At 43.7% G+C, this 23,054-nt stretch overlaps 1 protein-coding gene across 11 annotated transcripts in view; it reads right to left on the bottom strand.

The window, feature by feature from the left end:
* The window catches only part of ADA2 (adenosine deaminase 2), a 113,623-nt gene that overhangs the window by 55,501 nt on the left and 35,068 nt on the right, over window positions 1-23,054 (bottom strand). For 3 of the 11 annotated variants that reach the window (XM_029599854.1, XM_029599851.1, XM_029599856.1), the window contains 2 exons: window positions 14,416-14,513; window positions 4,417-4,749 (listed from right to left, as the gene is read on the bottom strand). In XM_029599854.1, the coding sequence (XP_029455714.1) occupies window positions 4,417-4,723 (307 nt within the window). In that variant the 5' untranslated portion in view covers window positions 4,724-4,749; window positions 14,416-14,513. Of the gene's footprint in view, window positions 1-4,416; window positions 4,750-14,415; window positions 14,514-22,727; window positions 22,913-23,054 lie in introns of those variants that run through there. The other 8 variants (XM_029599855.1, XM_029599860.1, XM_029599862.1 and 5 more) reach the window with 5 other exon arrangements.

Below are 23,054 nucleotides of genomic sequence, written 5' to 3'. Positions count from 1 at the left end.
CTCTTTCTCACCTTTGGTTTTTCAGCCATAGGTAGCCCCAGGGCCTCTTCTTTTTCTGGCCACCAACAAGATGGGTTCTGCCAGCAGCCTCACTGGGTCCTCTCTCTAGCCTTCCTTTCTTCTGCCGTGGTGGCCCCAACAGGCCGTTCCCTGTCTTTGCCGCTACAACCCCAGGTTTGCCGCCCCATGCAATTGCAAGGTTTACACACCCAGTAGCGCCAGGCCTGCATTTCAGCCTGCTCAAAACAGGCTACACAATAAATTGATCTCAGAGCTTAGAAGAATTATCCTGCACTATTAACTTGACAAATTTTTAATTTTCTTTCCCTTTGGCCTGGCAGCTTCCTCCTCTGCCTTTGGGCTTCCAATTCAATTAGAACCAGCCTTTACTGAGCTACAGCAACCTTCATTCACAACTATTCATAGTTATATCTATCTATTATTTTTAGATCCCCCCTGGCAATTCAACTCAGCCATTTCAGCAACAGTCCTTGAACAAAGGCCACAAACTCAAGCTTCCTGCAGAACCCAGATAATGTGAACCTTAAGCCTGGCCACTAGGTGTCACAACTGAACAATGGCTGAGACTTCCTTCCACCCTAGGGGCTGCGAATGCTGTCTCCACAGCATCCCCACTTCCAACTGGACATGGAGCAGAAGTCTGGACTGGGTAATTGAGTCAAGGTCCTTCATTTGACGGTGCACAGCACTTGAGCCACCAGACCAACCTACATTTCTATCTCTTTCCCATCTAGCCTAGTGAGAATTCTCCTAGCTGGAGAATTTAGTGCCCTATGCTAAAATAGCTGGAATCCTCTCTTTACCAAGAGAGAGGCAATAATCATTCTGCCACCACATGACACCTAACAGCTCAGTCTAGTCTCAGATCAAAGATGCATCATGTGCCACCACACCATATGCACTCTCCTTAGTTACAGCCCTGAGCCTAGTTACCACAGCACTGCAGTTCCCTCCAAAACCTGGCAACAATGCAATCCTGAGTCCGCCAGTAGTTATCCCCATGGTGCAACAGTTTGGACTCTCCTCTTGGGGGCTGGTAAAGCAACCTCTGCTACATTCCAAGCCCTTATCTGGCCTTCAGTACAGATATCAGGCTCAGGATTCAAACCTAAGTCTTTCACATCAGCCATTGGCCTACTCTGATAAATTTCTCTCCTGCTAAACTTTCAAAAGGGAAACTTTGATAAAATGAGAAAAATAGTTAGAAAAAAACTGAAAGGAGCAGCTACAAAGGTAAAAAGTGTGCAAGAGGAGTGGACAGTGTTAAAAAAATACCATCATAGAAGTACAGTCCAGATGTATTCCACACATTAAGAAAGGTGGAAGGAAGGCAAAACAATTACAGGCATGGTTAAAAGGTGAGGTGAAAGAGGATATTTTAGCCAAAAGATCTTCATTCAAAAATTGGAAGAAGGATCCAACAGAAGAAAATAGGATAAAGCATAAGCGCTGGCAAGTTAAATGTAAGACATTGATAGGACAGGCTAAGAGAGAATTTGAAAAGAAGTTGGCCATAGAGGCAAAAACTCACAGTAAAATCTTTTTTAAATATATCCGAAGCAGAAAGCCTGTGAGGGAGTCAGTTGGACCGTTAGATGATCGCGGGGTTAAAGGGGCACTTAGAGAAAATAAGGCCATCGTGGAAAAATGAAACAATTTCATTGCTTTGGTATTTACTGAAGAGGATGTTGGGGAGATACCCATACCGGAGAAGATTTTCATGGGTAATGATTCAGATGGACTGAACCAAATCACAGTGAACCTAGAAGATGTGGTAGGCCTGATTGACAAACTGAAGTGTAGTAAATCACCTGGACCGGATGGTATACACCCCAGAGTTCTGAAGGAACTAAAAAATGAAATTTCAGATCTATTAGTAAAAATGTGTAACCTATCATTAAAATCATCCATTGTACAAGAAGACTGGAGGGTGGCTAATGTAACCCCAATATTTAAAAAGGGCTCCAGGGGCGATCTGAGAAACTACAGACAGATTAGCCTGACTTCAGCACCAGAAAAAATAGTGGAAAGTGTTCTAAAGATCAAAATCACAGAACATATAGAAAGACATGGTTTAATGGAACAAAGTCAGCATGGCTTTACCCAAGGCAAGTCTTGCCTCACAAATCTAGATAAAAGTAAACTGGTAGATGTAATGTATCTGGATTTTCAGAAGGCATTTGACAAAGTTCCTCATGAGAGGCTTCTAGGAAAAGTAAAAAGTCATGGAATAGGTGGCGATGTCCTTTCGTGGATTGCAAACTGGCTAAAAGATAGGAAACAGAGTAAGATTAAATGGACAATTTTCTCAATGAAGGGAAGTGGGCAGTGGAGTGCCTCAGGGTTCTATATTGGGACCCGTGCTTTTCAATATATTTATAAATGATCTGGAAAGAAATACGAGTGAGGTAATCAAATTTGCAGATGATACAAAATTATTCAGAGTTGTTAAATCACAAGCGGATTGTGAGAAATTGCAGGAAGACCTTGTGAGACTGGAAAATTGGGTATCCAAATGGCAGATGAAATTTAATGTGGATAAGTGCAAGGTGATGCATATAGGGAAAAATAACCCATGCTATAGTTATACAATGTTAGGTTCCATATTAGGAGCTACCACTCAAGAAATATCTAGGCGTCATAGTGGATAACACATTGAAATCGTCGGTTCAGTGTGCTGCGGCAGTCAAAAAAGCAAACAGAATGTTGGGAATTATTAGAAAGGGAATGGTGAATAAAACCGAAAATGTCATAATGCCTCTGTATTGCTCCATGGTGAGACCACACCTTGAATACTGTGTACAATTCTGGTCGCCACATCTCTAAAAAAGATATAGTTGTGATTGAGAAGGAACAGAGAAGGCAACCAAAATGATAAAGCGGATAGAACAGCTCCCCTATGAGGAAAGACTAAAGAGGTTAGGACTTTTCAGCTTGGAGAAGAGACGGCTGAGGGGGGATATGATAGAGGTATTTAAAATCATGAAAGGTCTAGAATGGGTAAATGTGAATCGGTTATTTACTCTTTTGGATATTAGGACTAGGAGGCAAGCCATGAAGTTAGCATGTGGCACATTTAAAACTAATCGGAGAAAGTTCTTTTTCACTCAATGCACAATTAAACCCTGGAATTTGTTGCCAGGGGATGTGGTTAGTGCAGATGGGTTTAAAAAAGGATTGGATAATTTCTTGGAGGAGAAGTCCATTACCTGCTATTAAGTTGACTTAGAAAATAGCCACTGCTATTACTAGCAACAGTAACATGGGATAGACAGTTTTTGGGTACTTGCCAGGTTCTTATGGCCTGGATTGGCCACTGTTGAAGACACGATGCTGGGCTTGATGGACCCATGATTTGACCCAGTATGGCATGTTCTTAATATATTATGAAAAGGCACCAATGTGACTAAGTCTATTTTAATCTCCCCTTTAGTTAGTGGCATGCACTTTGTTGCACAATACAGAGTATGCGGGGAACAGCAGAACCTGTAGAACAAAGTCTCCATCTTTTCAGCAGGATTTATTTATTTTATTTAGAGTTTTTCTATACCGGCATTCGTGATTAAAAAATCACATCATGCTGGTTTACATATAACAAGGGGGTGTGAACGCAGAAACGAAACATTAACAAGTGCAAAGAGGTCATAAAGTTACATTACAACAAGGTTTATATAACTGGGGAGAGAATTAGAGCAAGATAACCGAGCAGTTAGGATTAACTATTTACATTATATTGTGGAGTCTCTTATAAGATATTGCTGTCATTCAATTGGGATCTGGGAAGGCTTGCTTAAATAGCCAAGGATTGAGTTTTAGCTCTCTGATATGTGAGCACCACCTGCACAGATTTCCCACGTCATTATGCCACAGTAACACGTACCAGGGGGATTTCAGATTTCTAATAGGCGTTTTCTTCCTGCTAATTTGTCTCTGATGGCCCAGAAGAACGTGGCCATCCATGAGGCTGAGGGATAACGGGAGTCCAATAGCTATAATGGCCTTTCATACTCAGTAGGGATGTGCATTCGTTTTTTCTGTTTCGGCAGGTATCGTGCTGCCTTTATAGTACACATGAAAAACTGATATTATGTGTGTATTTTTAATAAGCAGTTATGCAGATACCTGTTTTTTCATCTGTACTATAAAGTCGATGAGGTACACAAGTACCCACCAAAATGGAAGAAGCGAATGCACATCCCTAATACTCAATCACACCTTTATGTATTTCTCAACTTATTATGAGTTCACCTTGGCCCTCAATGTTTCCAAAATTTCTACAAAATGATGCCCCCCCATTCATGGAATTTTACTGACGAATTGCAATGCTTTCTAATAACCTTTAAAATTTGTTTCTACTATTTCCTGTAGTCTGGTATATGTCTGATAAATACCAACCTTTTGGCATTTTTTTTAAGATGTTGAAGATAGCACTTTGCTCAATGAGATCCTTTGCCCTGAAGAAATGCATGCTGGGAGGAAACTGTCCAGTCCTCAAGGCCTCCGTTATCTCTGCGACTTTGATACTCATCAGCTTCTGGTTGACCTGTTTCTCCCTCATATCTAAAATCACATTGCCGCCGGTCCGAAGGAATTCCTCCTTGTTAATTACGGCTTCCCGGTCTTTAGTCAGCGGCATGAGGTAGCACATGGAAACCAAACAGAAGAGGAGGACAGCCAGCTGGCCACCACTGCCAGCCTCCATGTTCAGCAGTCCAGCTGCCAAAGCTGCTAAAAAGACAAGTGAAAACATTATAGTGTTATCATTCCCAGCCCATATGCTAGTTTTAAGATTTTTATACTATTTGTACTAGGAGTACTGATGTTCGTACATATATATGTGTGTGTGGATTTATATAGTAAGGGCCTGATTTTAAAAAGCCTTTACATGCGTAAATGCACTTTACCTGTGTAACAGGGTTTTTGAAAATTGCTACAATATATGCCATAGGATATTCACATGTAAGTGCACTTTACGCATATAAATTTTTTTTTTTAAATTGCTATGATAGTTTCTTACATTTATATGTGTAACTCCTTTTAAAATTACCTCCTAAGGATAGCTCCTTATATTCAGTTCGTGCAAGTTCATAAGCCCAACAAAATCACTACTGATGAACCTCTAAACCTAAAGAAATGCCAAAATACGAAGAAACACCTGAATATCCAGAACAGAGTTCTTTCAGTCTCTCTCCTGGTTTGTCCTCCTCAGGTAGTTAGGAGCTAGCAATCCTACCTCCAAGGGTCTCCTCTTTCCTTTCACATGGAAATCATTTAATAACTGAATTTTTATTTTTATTTTGGGGGGGGGGGGGGGGGGGAACGGGACAGCAGCAATCTCCTGCTCCTTTGTGCTTCTAGGCTCAATCAGACATGACCTCGGCTAGGGCAATGCCATCATGAATTTTCATTCTCAACTGCCTGTGGACTTTCCCTTTGTATTTTGTTTTGTTACTCTTAGGGGGCATATTCAGCAGTGGGGCATCCGGCTATGTTAGCCAGATAAACCTTTCCAGGTTGCATATTCAGCAGCACAGTCACACCGCTGAATATACCCGTCTATCGGAAACTTAGCTGGATAAATTTAACCAGCTAATTACAGGACTGCTATCGCTCAGTCCTAGAGTTATCCTGATAACTTAGAGGTCTATTTACCAAGGCACAGGGGAAAATAACACAGGATTCACAAAACTGCAGTAATGGGTACCACCGTTTTGTCAATCCTGCGGGAGTTTTCCCCCATTGGTAAAATATCACTGGGAAAAATACCAGACTGAAGTCCTCCTGCTCTGCAGCGTGCACTGGCAGCCCTGCAGCCTGACGCTGTCATCTTCTTAAAGAGATGAAACAGTGTCCCCATCCCCAAGTATAACAAAACCCCTTCGAGACCCTCTGTACCATCCCCCCCCGAATGCCCCTATTAGCAGCCAAAACTAAAAATATAAAAAGAAGTTTTCAAAAAAGTTAACAATCCCCAGATGCAGGCCCCTTCCCCTCCCACGCCACCTCTCCCTTTTCGGAAAAAAAAAAATCCAGACCTTGCACACCTTCCCCAGCCTAGCCCACCTCCCCAAACCCCCCCCCCCCCCCAAATAAAAGCAAGCCCTGGTTATCAAGTGGAGCCCAGAGCAACCCTAGGGCTCCAGACCAGAGACACTGCCATTTTCAAAATAGCACCAACCAGTTGATGTTAAACTTTTGCCCCTACCACATGATGGGGCAAAGGCATGATATCGGCTGGCTGGCGCCATTTTGAAAATGGTGGCTCTGGGCATATAGGACAGGCCAGCTGTGATAGGCGGCAGAGCTGGAACGCAGTGGCTGCAGCTACAAGAAAGACTCCCACTGCATCATGAGCCCTGGCTTTAATCCTCCTTCCTTCCCATCTCCAACAGCAAATTAGGCCAGGCTGGATCCCCATCTTGGACTACTCACTCCGTGTCCTTCTCCGGGGTCTGCATTTTAAAACGGCAACAGGCCAGGTAACTAAATGAATAGTTTGAGACACTAGCTCCCATATGTATTCCCACGGAGAGGCAGCGGGAAGATACAGAAAGCGAGGAGAGAGGCAGGAGGCTGAAGGGGTAAGGAGGAGGGACAGATACTGAGATATGGAGGAGGGGTAAGGAGAAAGAGGCAAGAAGGCTGGGGAAGGGGAATCAGGATGCAGAGAGCAGATGTCCCAGAAAAAAAATGAGAGAGAGAACTTTGATGCTGACTCTACATTCTCTGGCTCTCCTAGGCCCTACTCTCTTATCCCTTCCCCCGGTGCATGTTCCTATCTCTGGCTCCCCCAGTTTATGCCCTGGTAATGATGGATTGCAACTCTGCTCCCCCAATCTAGATGCTTCCCTAGATGCTGGCACCTCTCCTCTTACACCTGCATGACTCAATGAACAGATGTTTTTTGAATCTCAAGGGGGCTCTAAATAGTTCAATTAGCTGATCGTTGAGCCACGCAGGCAGGAAACAAGTCAAGGCATGGCTATTCACTCAGACCTTACTGATTCTTTTCAAAATCAAGGACAGAAAACTTTAAATTTGAAACCTCATCCACGGAGTCCAGCCTGTTTTGTCAAGGCACCTGTTCCAAAAAGCTAAGGTAACACACATACACACAGAATGTTTCCAGTACCGAGCCCAGAAGGTTAACCTTCTCTCCACAGAAAAGAATCCATCCCTTTGGAGATAGAAGAGTTGGAGAAATGACAGAGGAGCTATCCCAGTTTAAGCAATTCTTTTATGGCCCTTTGGAATCAGACATATAACCCGAAAAAGTGTTACCCATAAGAATGGGCATAAGATTGGATGGGATCGTGGAGGGAAGACTGGGGACCTGGGGATTCAATAGGGATTAGGGGTAATCAGGAATTGGGCGGGAGAGTGGAGAAGAAGTGGGGATTTGGGGACTGGGTGAAAAATAGGGGCTTGAAGATTGAAGGGGGATGTAGTCACTTGGGCTGGAGAGAATGAGTGGCTGGTTTGAGAACATACTAACATAGTAGATAAAGACCAAAAAGTTCCACCAGTCTTCCCAGTAAGGTGTTTAGGATTGTAACTGTCACTCCATGCAGGTTTTCCACACACACACACACACACACACTCTCACATTTCGTGCCTTCTATCTGGGGTCTAAAATGAGAGATGGGCGTAAGAGAAGGGGCTGAAGGATGTGGAGAAGTTGAGAGATGGTGTGAAGGTCCTGGAGGGCATTGGAGGGGGTGAAAGGCAAGGGAGGCAGTGAAAAGAGATGGGCCTGAGGAGGAGATGAGAGGATGGAAACAGACCTGTGGGTAAAAGAAAGGTAATGGAAGGCTGGATGAGGGTAAGAGAGAAGAAAGGACCTGGAGGGGATGAATGACAGGGAAGAAGCTGGATCTGGTGAGGGCAGAAGAAAGTAGACTAGAATTGGGGAGGAGGATAAGTACAGAGGGTAGAAATGCAGTACTAGGGAGTGGATGAAAGGGGAAATAGGCTGGGGAGGAGTAAGAAGGGGAATGGAGGAGAGGCTGGTGAGGGTAAAAGAAAGATGGAAAGCTGGTAAGTAAGCAATAGGTAAAAAGAGGGAGACTAAGGACTGGAGAGTGAGGGGGAGAAAGGGATGAAATCTGAGTGGTTAGAGAGGCAGAAAAGAAAGAAATGGGAGAAAAGAGTTGAAAGGGAAAGATCAAAGTCAGATACTCTAGAGGAAAAGAAGAAGCAGCAGAGAGAAGACATGGCAAATAAACAGGAAACCCTGGAAAAATAATTAGAAGACAGAGGAAAGCAGAGAAGTGAGACTGGGACCAATGCGATTAGAAACAAATGTTCAGATAATGAAAAAAAAAAAGCATTTCATTTCCAGTTTAAATGACTGGAATGTGTCAACTTTGGGAATATGCATTTCTTATACGTTTGTATTTGCTCAGTACAGGAGGAAATACATTCTATTTCTCTGGTGTTGCACTGCATGCAGAGTCTGGCTTTTAGGGGTTTCCAGTTCAAATTTTGTCTGAATATTCCTGTTTCTAGTTTGGGTCTCTTCTTCTGTATTTGGTGAGGGTCTGTCTGTGTTTTGCACATGTGACCAAGCTGGGGGATTCTGCTAGTGTGTAGTTTCTGAGTAGAGATCTGTAGCAGTCCAGCGTGTTCTATTTTCCAAGTAGGAGGTGTATTGGAGTTCTAGGGCCCAGTGTAATATTTGCAGTGCTGCCTTTTCATAGGTGGAATTGTTGCTGTTTGAGTTCTGTCTGTGCTGTTATGGCATGGCACGTTTGCTGTGTGTGTCAGCATTGAGTGGGCAGTCATTCCTTCAGTACAAGGGGGGAGAGGGAGGAGTCAGTATCTGTCACGTGGGGGGATATGCTTTCTTCCATTGCCAACCGTCTGATCTGTGGCAAGGCTGGGAGCTGTTGCAGGGAAAGGGTGGCAGATGCATCATGGGATACAGGCAGCAGACGTAGGTGCAGAGAACAATAAAAGAGAGGTGAACACATCTAATTGAGGAAAGGAAGAGTGGTAGGGGGAAATGGCAGTAGGCAGGGCGAGTGTTTCATGGTGCAGGAAAAGACGATAGGAAAGTGAGAGGGTGCAGGGCTATTTGGAAAGCGGTAAACAAAGGAGATCATAAACCTAGGCATGAATGGTATGCACATAGGACAGAAAGTACAGGCTACAGAGGAATAAGGCATAGCATGTACATGACTTGTGGTACAAGATATGGCATACACATAGGACATAAGGTACAAAGGAGAGTGCACACAGGGAAGAAGGGAAAGGTGCAGAGTAATAAAGGTATGATGTTCACACATGACTGGAGCTTCAAGGTGCAGAAGAATGATGTATGGAGTGCATAGAAGGCACAGAAATAGGCAGGATGAGGATGCATGGATTTATATTCCGCTTTTAAGGCACTTCAAAGTGGATTACATTCAGATACTCTGCATATTTCCCTGTTCCCAGTGGACTTACAATCTAAGTCTGTACCTGAGGCAGTGGAAGGTGAAGTGACTTGCCAAGGACACAAGGAGCAGCAATGGAATTTGAACTCTAGTTTCCTTGTTTCTCAGCCCACTGCTCTAACCACTAGCCTACTCAATCTATTTATAACCTATGAGCTCCAGAATAAAGATCTTTGGCACAATGCAAGTATTTAGGTACAGGCAAGACTTCAATGTTTGAATTAGGAAGTCAACATTTGTACATAATCAAATTCTGAAGTCTGATTAATTTAGAAATAAGAACATAAGAAATTGCCTTGCTGGGTCAGACCAAGGGTCCATCAAGCCCAGCATCCTGTTTCCAACAGAGGCCAAACCAGGCCACAAGAACCTGGCAATTACCCAAACACTAAGAAAATCCCATGCTACTGATGCAATTAATAGCAGTGGCTATTCCCTAAGTAAATTTGATTAATAGCTGTTAATGGACTTCTCCTCCAAGAACTTATCCAAACCTTTTTTGAAACCAGCTACATTAACTGCACTAACCACATCCTCTGGCAACAAATTCCAGAGCTTTATTATGCGATGAGTGAAAAAGAATTTTCTCCAATTAGTCTTAAATGTGCTACTTGCTAACTTCATGGAATGCCCCCTAATCCTTCTATTATTCGAAAGTGTAAATAACCGATTCACATCTACTCGTTGAAGACCTCTCATGACCTTAAAGACCTCTATCATATCCCCCCTCAACCGTCTCTTCTCCAAGCTGAACAGCATTACAATAATTCCATCATTGTAATGCAAGATGACAGTTAAATTTTTTCACTGATTTTAGGGTATCAATTTTTAGGTGTGAAATGAAACCAAGTGCAGATAGAACAGAAAAAAATACAAGTGTGCTGATGAATATGGTACTGGGATACAGGAGTTAGAATGACGACTAGGTCAAAGTATAAAATAAAAGGTGTAGAAGTCTAATAATTCTGGAATTCCTGTCTACTTTCCATCAACAATCTCCTAACAAAGCTTAATTTGATACTTAACTCCAATAAGACAGAATTTCTGCTCATCACTCCAGATGGCAACCATTCCTCACTCAACACACACTCCTTTTCTCCTCCAGCCTTCTCCACCCAGGTCAGAAATCTTGGGGTCACCATGGACAATCTGCTGAACTACAAAACTTTCATCAATAACATCATAAAGGATTGCTTCTTTAAACTTCAATTATTAAAGAGACTAAGACCCCTATTATATTTCCATGACTTCAGATATGTTCTACAAACAATAATATTCTCGAAAATAGATTATTGTAACTCTTTACTGCTTGGTCTACCCGCTAACACTTTGAAACCTCTACAATTATTACAAAATGCCACTGCGAGGATTCTAACCAAATCCAACAAAAGGGAACATATTACACCCATCTTAAAGAACCTTCACTGGCTCCCCATCAATCAGAGAATCTTCTATAAAACCATAACAATAATCCACAAAGTCATCAAAAACTCTTCTCCAATTGAACTCACCATCCCTTTACAACTTCACACCTCTTCCCGTCCAACGAGGCTAGCCCAGAGAGGCACGCTTAAGGCCCATCCGCTCAAAACTTCTCTTAGTAAAAGAGCTCTTTCCACCGCTGGACCTAAACTCTGGAACTCTCTCCCTCCTGACCTGAGATTGGAACAATCAACTCCCACCTTTAAAAAGAGACTCAAGACTTGGTTGTTTAATCAAGCATTCTCCTAATCCCAATAACTATTCTGATCTTTTCAATATTCGACCTCAGGCCCAACTCATTCAATTCCGAACATATATTCTCCTAAATTATTTTGTTGTTTAAATTGTACTCTCCTTACTCCGTTGAAGTTATTTATTGTTCTCATTAAGTTATTTTATTTTATTTTTCCAAGTTAAATCTTCCCTGTTCTCTGTAAGACATTATTCTACATTCTGTCAATTTTATTGTTACAATGTAAACCGAATTGATTAGTAACTTTGTTGCTAGAACTTCGGTATATAAAACTGTTAAATAAATAAAATAAATAATGTTGAGAGAAGAGATACAGCATGTTAGTACTCGAGCGCCAAAGAACAGATAGATTGAGAGGTCAGGGGAGGATATCGAGAGTGCGTAGAATAGTGTGGGGAAACGAGGGACTTTCAGGCCATTGCAATATCTCGTATAAACGTGCCCCCAAGTTGGGCGCACATCCATCTCTCCTGAGTGCTCGATGCAGTAGGCAAATGAGCTGCTGTGCTAAAAGGGACACGCAATGGGTAATTTTTGCATCCCTAGCGCTCTGCATCGGGTACCTAAGGAGACGTGGCTGGGCGCCCACAACAGCTTGGCCAGAACTCCCTCCCCACACTCAGCAGGGCTCTTCCCGACTGACAGCCTTCTGAAAGGGGATTGGTCCATTCACTGACATGTGACAGTGAATGGACCAGTCAACAGTAAGTGAAGGAGTGAATAAATTAATATTACGTGCCGACACTTACTATTAATTTATTCACTCCTCCACTTACTGCCGGCAGGGGTTCCAATTGAACCAGACCTTGGGGATGCTGCTGTCTATCGTTCCCCCTATGAGGAACCACAGAAAGCAGGATTTATTTTTTTTTCGTTAAGCCCTTGAGTGCAGCATGATTCTGCTTTCTGTGGTTCCTCCTAATTAGTATCACGATGTTAGTAATATGAGGAATCACAGAAAGCAGGATTTTTTGGGGGGGTTTTGGGTAAACACTCTAGTGCGGCATGCTTTATGCCAGCTCCCAGCAGGCGTTAAATTTGCCGCGTTTAAATGGATGCCTTGGCTTCACGGCAATTTTTGGCATTGCTGGGTAATAGCTATTAGCCTCATCTACATGGAATTTGCATGTGATGAGCGGTATTAGCTATGTGCTCGATTGGACGCGCGTTTTGGGATGTGCTAATCCCCGTACTGCATCGGGGGTTATTTTACAGCATCCAAAAACGCACACCCAATAGACCGTTACCTGGTGAGCTAGCCTGAGCGCACTAGATTGCATTGGCCTGAGAGAGCGAGTATACAGGATTGTGATGTGGAATATAAAGTGATGAACAGAGCTAAAAGAACACAGGAAAAAAAAAACCCACCTTTTTCCTGTGCAGCTCCCTAATCATGGAACGCTCTTCCAAAAGTAGATCACCAGAGATTATTTTAATTTTAGTAAAAATTAGTAAACCCACTAATATTCTTATCAGCTTTTAGTTAATTTGTCAGGTCTGGATTTGTTATGATATAGAGTTATGGCCTGCTAGATCATGGAATTTATAACAGTTTAATTTTAGAGATTCTATTATTTATAATAATGGTTCTACTGTGTCATGGTTAAATTATTTATGTGCTTAAAATTTTAACTTTTTGAGCTGCTGTCTTATGTAATCTGTTTAGCTTTAATTTACCCACTGCAGACCAGGGGGCAGGGGAAGGAGGATACCCCGCTACCCTCACTCACTGCTCACTTGCATATACTAAGTGCTGAACACTAGTGCACACTCACACACACACTCAAAAAAAATAGAGGGAACACTGCTAGGGGGCACTGTGGGCCCCACTGCACCACCAGGGTTTTCTAGGTAAAGGATAAGGGGGGCGGTTTCAGTGGAAAGGGAGGGGCAGGGGCCTGTGCCTGAGGATCCTCATCATTTTTTTTTTTTTAATCCAGCAGCTTTAATGGGTGGCAGTGAAGGGGTGGGATGGGGTCTCTTGGTACCCCCCAAGGGTTCTGCTATACTTGGAGGTAGAGGCCCTTTAAATGATAGCCACAGGAGCATCAGATTAGTATCCTGATGCTCCCAAGGAAAGTTTGCTACAGCTCTTGAGCTGTAGTTAACTTTAGATCAAATAACGCAGCTTGTGAATTTTGAGACAAACAGTGTTATTTGATATACACAAATTTGCATAGCAATGAGCTGATTTGCATGCATTGTGCCAGTTTTGTGGGGGGGGGGGGGGGGGGAGAACGCATGGCATTTGAAATACTGTGCATTATCTGCACGTTAAGGCTTTTACCACATGTTAAAGCTTAGTAAATGACCCCCGTAGCTCCGCCCCTGGAATGCAGGAATAAACCTGATGCATTCAGCACACTGGAAATTTTTAACCCTGTCATTTCTCCGGCTAAGTCCCAAACTTAACCGGACAAATATGGACCACTTAGATTTTTTTTTTTTCACCCAGCAGTTTCCTCCTGCTCCTCTGGTGCCATGAGCCCTCATTTACAGCTACCCTGGGGATTTTTTCAATTACTTTATACCCGCCCCTCTCCTCTAACATGCCTATTCCGGCCATTGCAGTGATGGTCCTGGGTCGGGGCCAAGCACCAGGGCTTCTTCTGGAATCCTGCAGCATTGGGCCCTGAATCCCGCCACCAGGTGTCGCCCTTGAGCAACGACCTTAACTAGCTCTCCTGGGTGAGGGGGGCTGAGAACACTGGCTTCCCAACATCCCCAGTCTAAGGAGCAGAAGATATAACTTGCGGATTGAACCAGCGCTTACCATCTGAACAACTGGCCCAGCCCTTCAAGGGAATATTGAAGACAGTGTGTACACATTCCTGTCCTTAAGTACCCTCTCCTCCCCAGCACATGTCCAGGAATAACCCTGGGTAATAATTAAACACTTCATCCCTGAATGAAAGCCACCTGCAGTGTTTGCAAGTGTGGTGTCAGTCTCTGATCCATTTATTACCTTCAGCTTATCGGCAAAAGATAATCATCCACTTCTCAAGCAAGTAGGACCTCAATCTTTTAGCAGCTCCCCACCACCACCACCAGTAACTCAGCCTCAAACTGTTCTCTAGATCATTTCACTGGGACTGTGTGCTGTACAAGTAAGGAGCTGGCTTTGCTATAAGAGCCAAAGCATACACTGAACAGGCCAAAACTACACCCAGCAGCGATTGCCATCAATAGGCAAACACCGACCACTGATTTCAGTATACTCACCCACGTGCACAAACTGAACCTGGTGTTTAGGCGAAATCCCAAGATTTGCAGTCTCCACGTCCCTTCCACTCTACCCCTCTCTTTCTGAATACTTGAACCTGAACAATAACAAAAAAATAAAACAGAGGATGCCAGCTGGAACTCTGTAGAAGTGCTGTAATCTGGTGATCTCAAGGTCTCCCTAGGAGTACCTGTGAGTGTATTGCTTGTCCACCCTCATTCTGCATAAAGTTCACCTTTCATCTCGTTCGTAGCGAGGAACAAATCCTGCTACACGCCTCTTCCCCCTAAAAGTGATCCCGGCGAAATAGAATAATAAACACCTCCAGGACCATTACTGTTTTGTTTTTAAACTCTTTATATTAGGATGGGTATAGTACATAGAAAGTGAACAATTCATGCACCCCATTATATAAGTGTGCAAAATACTGAAATCCTAAAAAAAAAAAAAAACATACCAAAGACAATTTAGGAATGTTTATTCAATTAGTCAACTCAATAAAGTAACTTTCATATTTATGACAGCAACCTACCAAATGAAAGATACTTCCACAACGATGTACAGTGAGCCTGATACTGTCATTTTACTTTCTATCTTTCGGGCCGATGCAGTAAAGTGCACTCAGGCTGAGCGCACTGTTAGCCCCCATTTGGCCGTGTGTTTTCGACGCACTATTTTTACCCCTTATACAGTAAGGGGTAATAGCACGTGGAAAACACACGGCCAACGCCCCCGAAACCAATAGCGCCCACAACATGCAAATGCATGTTGATGGGCCTATTGGTTATTCCTGCGCGATTCAGAAAGTAAAATGTGCAGCCAAGCCGCACATTTTACTCTCAGAAATTGACTCCTGCCAAAGGCAGCCGTTAATGTTGGCTGGCACCAGGGAAGGGAACAGAAAAGAAGAAAAAAACTGCTTGTCTGTACACCCTCCGACTTAATATCATAGTGATATTAAGTCGGAGGCCCCAAAAATAAAAAAAAATTAAAAAATTAAAAATCTGCCCGCAGCATGGAAGACTGACGCTCAATCATGCTGGCGTCCATTTTCCGAACCCATGGCTGACAGCGGGTTCGAGAACCGACGCCGGTAAAATTGAGCATCGGCTGTCAAACCCGTTGACAGCCGCCACTTGTCAAAAAGGAGGTGCTAGGGATGAGCTAGTGTCCCTAGTGCCTCCTTTTACCGCAGGCCGTCATTTGCATACTTTGTTTTTCTGAATCGAGCGCCCAAGAGGAGAGTGGCCTGGGCGCATGCCGGGAAAGCAGGCACTCGCCGGCTCTCCCGCAGGTTTTTCTGTATCAGCCCGATTGTGCCATGAAACTCAGCACTGTCAAAGAGTTTACGGGAACTCAGGAGGCCAAATGCCAGAGCAACAACCGTCTTGAGAATTTTGATAGCTATTTACAGGGCCGGTACAAGGAGAACTTTCAGCCTTGCAAGCCCCCTCATCTTCCAATGAACTTTCAGGCCCATGGGCACAGCTGGGAAGGTCTGAGTTTTGCTCACTCTGAGACTAACGGGGGCGGGGCAGGGGGATGGCCCTGCAGACTCTCTCTCCCTCCCCCCACACCACCCTGAACTACTTTCTTCTTAATTAACATTCACTATCAGATAGTAAAATATTTTCTAACCTTTGCTGGCTCTGGTTTAATTTTCTGGCCCAATGTCTTTTTTTATCTTTCGGATAGTAGAAAGACTAGGGGGCACTCCATGAAGTTAGCATGTGGCACATTTAAAACTAATCAGAGAAAGTTCTTTTACACTCAACGCACAATTAAACTCTGGAATTTGTTGCCAGAGGATGTGGTTAGTGCAGTTAGTGTAGCTGTGTTTAAAAAAGGATTGGATAAGTTCTTGGAGGAGAAGTCCATTACCTGCTATTAAGTTCACTTAGAGAATAGCCACTGCCATTAGCAATGGTAACATGGGATAGACTTAGTTTTTGGGTACTTGCCAGGTTCTTATAGCCTGGATTGGCCACTGTTGAAAACAGGATGCTGGGCTTGATGGACCCTTGGTCTGACCCAGTATGGCATTTTCTTATGTCCTTATCTCTATTCCTTTCTTTGTTTTCTGTCTCTCTCTGATGTCCTCCATTTGTCTTTTCTCTTTCGGTTCCCTCTCCTTTCCGTCTTAATCTCTTTCCTTCAGCAGCGGATACTTTCTCTTCCTTCTTTTTCGCATCCCTTCACCTGCTTTGTTCTCTCTCTCTCATCTTGTCTGCTGTGCTTTCACACTTCTTCCTGTTTGCCCTGCACTCTCTCCTCTATTCCTCATCCCCTTTCTTCTACTTTATCACCCTAGCTTCCTCCCCTCAACCCCCAAACCCAGGGTCCTCTCCTATCACCCCTCGTCCTCTCTCACCCTTTTCCCTTTCTTCTCTTCATTCCCCATCTTTTCTCCCCCTTGCTCTCATCTTCCTCTAATTTAATCCTCTGCCCTTGCTATCGCCTTCTCCCCCATCTTGCTCTCAGCTTCTCTACCCCCAACTCGTGCTTTCTCCTTTCCCCATTCTTATACACTTCCCTCGCACTCTCCCCTCTCTTTTCCTCACCCCACACACTCTCACTCTCCCTTTTGCTCTCTTCCCCCAACTCTTGTTCTGTCCTATGGCTGTCCCCTCTCATTTCCTCCACCTTCTTGTCCCTTTCCCTCCCCCATCCAACGTTCTTGCTCTCTCTCACAAACACACACTGTACATACACTTTTTCTCTAACTGCCCATCCCAGCACTCATTCTGCTCTCTCCTCTCACTGAGGCTCCTCGCGCCCCCCCCCCCTCCCCACACACACACTAATTCATTCTCTTACTCTCTCCCCACCCCCCCAAATGCACGCTCACAGTTTTATTTATTTATTTATATTTGATTTATATTCTGCCTTTCAGGCACTTCAAGTGGATTAGGTTCAGTTCTCCTCAGTTACTCACATACGTCCCTCCCCTTTACTCTGGTCCAGGCAAGGGTTGAAGAACAAGAACCTGCTTCCTCACCTCTTGCTGCTAATTGGTCCTATCAGAAGGAGCTACTCAGAGGCAGGAGGTGGAGAATTAGCAGCAGAGCTGCCTCCTACCTCGGCCTCCATCTACTTCTAAACGCCCACCGTCAATCTTCCCTTTAATTTTTGATAGGCTGTGTGCGCGCAAATATTTTCATTTGTGCAACTTTTTATAGGCCGGGTTCAGAGATTTGTGCCCTACAAGCCAAGGGTGCCTGAGCAAGCATAATGCAAATAATATCAGGATTTTTAAAATGTTATTTAAGTAATTGTTTTAATTTACAATAACTCTACATTAAGTTATTTCAGGATAACATTTGTTTTAAATAAATAGAAAAAAATACATTTGATTTCTTTTTTTTCTTTTTTTTAAGGTTGAGCATAATTATATAGTAAAGATGTATATGATATTATACCATTTTATGTGTGCGCAGGGCTCACAACCTGAGTGCACACGCACATGCACACAGCTTAGAAGGAACAGTGCCCACCATCTGCTAAAGCACAGAAAGCAGAAAAAGGTAGCTTGCCTGAGAAGAGGCGGCTCTTAGAAGAACCCAAAGATTTTGGCTGCTCTCCCAGAGACCCGCAGTCAGGTCTCTAAACCCAGAGTGTCTTGGTCAAACCCAGAGAGGTCCCAGGTATGCCCGTAAGTGCAAGTACTACCCCCGAGATGTTGAGGATTAAAATCATTGGTTGAAGGCTATATATGAAATGGGTGACTGGCCTGGCAGGCTAGGCTGAACTAGGATGTTTTCCTTTGCTAGTCACCATGCAAAAAATATTCTAATTTTGTTGTTGTCACCTCAATAACAGTAAAACAAACTCCCTCCATTATCAGGTATTTTGTGAATTAATGTAAAGCCCTTCAACAAAGATATTCAGAAGCAGTATAGCAAACCTGCCATACTAAAAGAAGCACAGTCAGAAATCAGACCCACCACCCTACCTATGAAATGGCAGCAATGGAAACATTACACTGAACCGCAGAACCCCAATACACTTCCTACTGGCAAACAGAATAAGCAGGACTGCTACACATCTGTCCACAGAAACTACACTCTAACAGAATATCTTACCTCAGTCAGACGCACAGGACAGAAGTGACCACAAATACAGAACAGGTGACCTCCGATTTCATAGACAGAGGATCTTTATGAGAGTGATAGGGAATAGGGATTGTAAAGATAGTTTGTGTGGAATGGCAGACTGGATAGACCATAATGGTCTCTGCTATGTCATGTTTCTATATTATAAATAGAAATATGCAGACAAAAACTGATTTAGACAAAGAGAAACAAACACATTTTCACCTGTGCTAAGCAATATACAAAGAAAGAGATGCACATACCCAGAGCTGACATATTCCAGTCACCAAACTAAAAATAAAGGGCCAGATTTTCAAAAGCATTTATGCAAATAAAACCTGGTTTTGGAAAACTGAAAGGGGAGGTTGTGTGCATAAAAGCACACACGTAACTAATTTACGCACATAATTTTACATGCACAAAAGATATGCATTAAAGGGCAGTGTTGAGGCAGGAACTCATATGCATGTACATTTGATTTTTCAGGCATACACACATAAATGAATGCATACATATTTACACCTACCCTGGATGTGCAAATGTGTGCACATAAGTCTGGCAGGGTGTCCGTGCGCACCCCTAATTGTCAAAGCAGATAAGTCTGCTTTGAAAATTCAGGATAAAGTCTGCGAGTACTTTCTACCTGTTGACTTGTTAGTCATGCATTTGCTGTTATAAAATTGGCCTAAAAATATTTTTTGTTTACCTTTATTCTCTGGGTATTCTAGGTTTCTAAATCATTTTGGTCTCAGTCTCTTATTTTTTTTCCACTTTCTTCTTCTGATTTGGGAGATAACTTTTTTATTTTGCATTGATATCGTAATGTTGGCCGTAGAATTGCTTTAATTCCCATTGCTTGAGAGGGCAGCGCAGAAAAAAAGGGGCAGTGGAGAGATTATAAGGTCACCTCTGGCCCCTGACCTGGCTGCTTGATGTACCAAGGGGCCTCAAACTCAATCTGAATCTGGTTCCTATAAGGCTATATTCAAAGGCTTTGTCCAGGTATATTCAGCGACAGGCTTATCTGGATAAGTGTCACTGAATATCTAGGTGTAGTTACCTTGGTAACTTTCCCACTGAATTTCTACCTCACAGTCTTTAATGCAATCTATGATGGGATCTATTCCGTGTCTGGATTTCCCCTCTTCATACTGCTAAAATGATACTGTTGATTCTAGAAGTAGGGATTTTGAAAGAATTTTTCTACGTCTTCCTTCTATGTAACCTTTTTATTATTGTATTACTATGTACATTTTACAGTATAATTTGCAAGGTTTAGATGCAATGCTGGGGGTTGCTTTTGATCCGCCTTAAAAAAAGGATCTTCTTTGGAAAAGCAGAAAAGAAATTTCAAAATAACTTAAAAATTCTTGCTGGTCTTCTCCTAACTCCCTTTCAAGGTCTCCTTTCCATTTCTTCACTCTCTTCCTGTCTTTTTCACTTCCTCCCTTACATCCATCTCCGACATTGATCTTTCCTGTTCATCTTTTTTTTATTATTATTATTTCTCTCTTCTCTGCTTCTGTCCATTCATAGCTAAATTTTACCTTTCCATATCTCCCTCTCTTCCTCTCTAGTTCTCAATGTTCTAATACTTCATCTCCCCAACTCTTCCCACCATTGCCCCTCTCAGCCCTCCATCTCCTCTTCACTTGGTTGCTTCTGCCATCAATCTCCTGCTATCTGGTTCCCTTCTCCCTCAGCCACCCCTTCTGAGGCTCCTTCACCACTACCCATCACCACTGACTCTCCTTCTCCAACACCCCTTTACTCTTACTCCTAGGTATTTCATTTCACTCACCCCATCTCATGTTCATCTATCCTATTTAGTCTGACTCCCTCATCTCCAGTTACCTCCTCACATGCTCCTCCCATCATCTTCTCTGATTCACTCTCATCCCCAGTAATCCCCTTACAAGCTCTCTCCTTCTCACCAATAAAGTTCCTGTCTCTCTTCAGGGAGATGGGATTTACCCTCTCCTCTTTCTCCCCCAACTTTCATTTCTTTTTGTCCCCAATATTCAACCCCTTTATACAACCCAATCAAGCAATCACATTTTCCTCACCTCTCCCAATATTCGCCATCTTTCATACCACCTAGACATTCACTCCCTTATCACCAGGGCAAGAACAGAAAGCAGAGTCTCTCTCTTCTGTGCTCTATCTGTTCCAGACATAGGACGAAGAGAGGAAATGACAGGAGGAGAGGGGATGGATTACGGAACAGAGTAGCTCTTCTTAGCTCTGCTCTGTCCACTCCAGCCTCGGCCCTTTCCCTCCTATTCCCTGCATACTGCCTGAAAGGAACTGGAGCAGTAAGTTTTCTGCTGCCTAGAGATTCTGAGCAATGGCTATAAAAGTCAAGGCACTAGCACTGTGAGCGACATAGCTATTTCTCAGCTGCTGTGGGAGTGCTTCCTGACAGCCTGGCTCTGAGTCTTTCCGTTCCACCAGCAAATGTCTTACAGGTACTGCAAACCTGACCATAACAGCTTACTTGCAACATTGCTCTTACCTGACCTTTCAACTTTTTTCCCACCACAGTCCTCTATATCTGTCTCAAGTATGCCCAAACTCTGTTTCATTGATGACCTCCATCACCTTTGCTAGTAGGCCATTTCAGGCCCATTTAAGGATGTGCCATCGTTTATAAATGTATGTGTAAAATTCTACGAATGAGGATATTTTTTGTTTATTCCAATGGGAATCAATTGAAAATGGCTTAAGAACATAAGGCTTGCCATATTGGGCCAGACCAAGGGTCCATCAAGCCCAGTATCCTGTTTCCAACAGTGGCCAAGCCAGGTCACAAGTACCCAATGTTATGAAAGTGGACCCTTGTTTCGAGGTAGTAGTTACTGAAGGGCGAGGCCTTTCGAACCGAAGAGACTTGCTAGAAGACTTCACCCTGGAAGCACGCGACCCCCCTAGGAGGAGCCCTTAGGGGTCCGGCTGCTGGGACTTAGGCGACTTCTCTGAAGACTGTAAGAGGTCTGGATGCAGGCGCCTCCTGCAGGTCGTGGGTTCCAGACTTCACTTTCAATGCATATCCTGCTTCAACCGCAGGGGAGAAGAAAAACTGATACTTCACGCATATCCAGCATAGCTCTCTACTTCAACGGCAGGGGGGAAGAAAAACTGATACTACACGCATATCCAGCATAGCTCCCTGCTTCAACGGCAGGGGAGAAGAAAAACAACCAATAAGGGCTGAATAACACAGTCTGGGTAAAACAAACATGGGTGTAGCTTGCTTATTGCGGCGGTTACTACCCCTACTACCCCTAACTAATCAAGCTTGATATTTCACTTGGTTGCAGCTCCATCACTGCTCTCTACATTAATGGTGGGGGTGGAAGGGAAATAGAACCAAAGAGCTAAGAGAAACAGATAAGTATGAGAGAAAAATGTGAAGCTTGCTGGGCAGACTGGATGGGCCGTTTGGTCTTCTTCTGCCGTCATTTCTATGTTTCTATGTTTCTATGTTTCACCAAATATAGAATAAAAGACCATAAGGTACAAACAAAACCTGGAATGGAAACCCCAAGACCACCTTCTGCATGCAGTGCAAAACTGGAGACTAGAAACAAAAATATATTTCTTCCTACACTAAGCAAAGTTCAAAGAGAAGAAGAAATGCATATTTTCAAAACTGACATAGTATGGCCCATGTACCCAGTCACTCCCCTTCATGCCCCTATCACCCCTCACTTCTCCCAACTACTCAATCATCCCTTCACATGCTCATAACCCTGTCAACTTTCCCCCGACACCCCCCACCCCACATCCTCTTCTTCATGCTCCCTTTCTGCCCTTCCTTCTCATCTTCCCTAACCAGAATACCTCTGCCCACCTTTCCTATCCCTTCCTGCTCAGCATCCCCCACGCCCCTCTCCCTCAACCCAGCTGTCTCCATCTCTCCATGTCCATCTCTCTTCCCTGCCCAGCAGCCCCAATGCCTCCCTCCTCCACCTCTCTCTACCCAGCAATCCCAAACTCCTTTTCCCCATCTCTGATTTCCTATATCCCCATGCCTTCCTGCCCAGAAGACTCTTGAACTCCAATCTTCCCATGTTTTGCCCAGTAAATTTCCCCCTTCTCCTGGCTCCCAGCCAGCAGAAAAGACTTGTCCAAACCAGAGTCTCCCTCCCTCTTTATCAGCAGCAGATGAGGGCAAGAAGTATGAGGAGACATTAGCAGTGGATCTACAGAGCACGAACCTTTCTCCCTCATGCTCCTGCTTTCACATCCAGGCCCCATGGGGTGAAGAAAGCATCAGCAGCCTCACAGCCAGGCAGAAGAAGATAAAGTTGGTGCCCTGCCGGGCCCATATGTACAGTAGTTGGTGATATCGTGCTTTGATCAGAGTGAAGGAGGAAGAAAAAACCTCCCACTGGCCAGGAAGAGAAGGAGGCGGCAAGAACAGCTTCCTGTCATATGCAATTAAAAAAAAAAAAAAAAAGAAGTCAGCCAACTCCTGCCCAGACTGATGAGGAAAGATCAGCCTTCTGCTGGCTCTGCGACACACTAGTGTGTCCCGACACCCC

This window comes from Rhinatrema bivittatum, chromosome 4 (genome assembly GCF_901001135.1).
Source record: "Rhinatrema bivittatum chromosome 4, aRhiBiv1.1, whole genome shotgun sequence".
Classification (NCBI taxonomy): Eukaryota; Metazoa; Chordata; class Amphibia; order Gymnophiona; family Rhinatrematidae; genus Rhinatrema; species Rhinatrema bivittatum.
The sequence above is the reverse complement of the archived record's forward strand: the minus strand, read 5'-3'. Positions and strand labels throughout refer to the sequence as shown.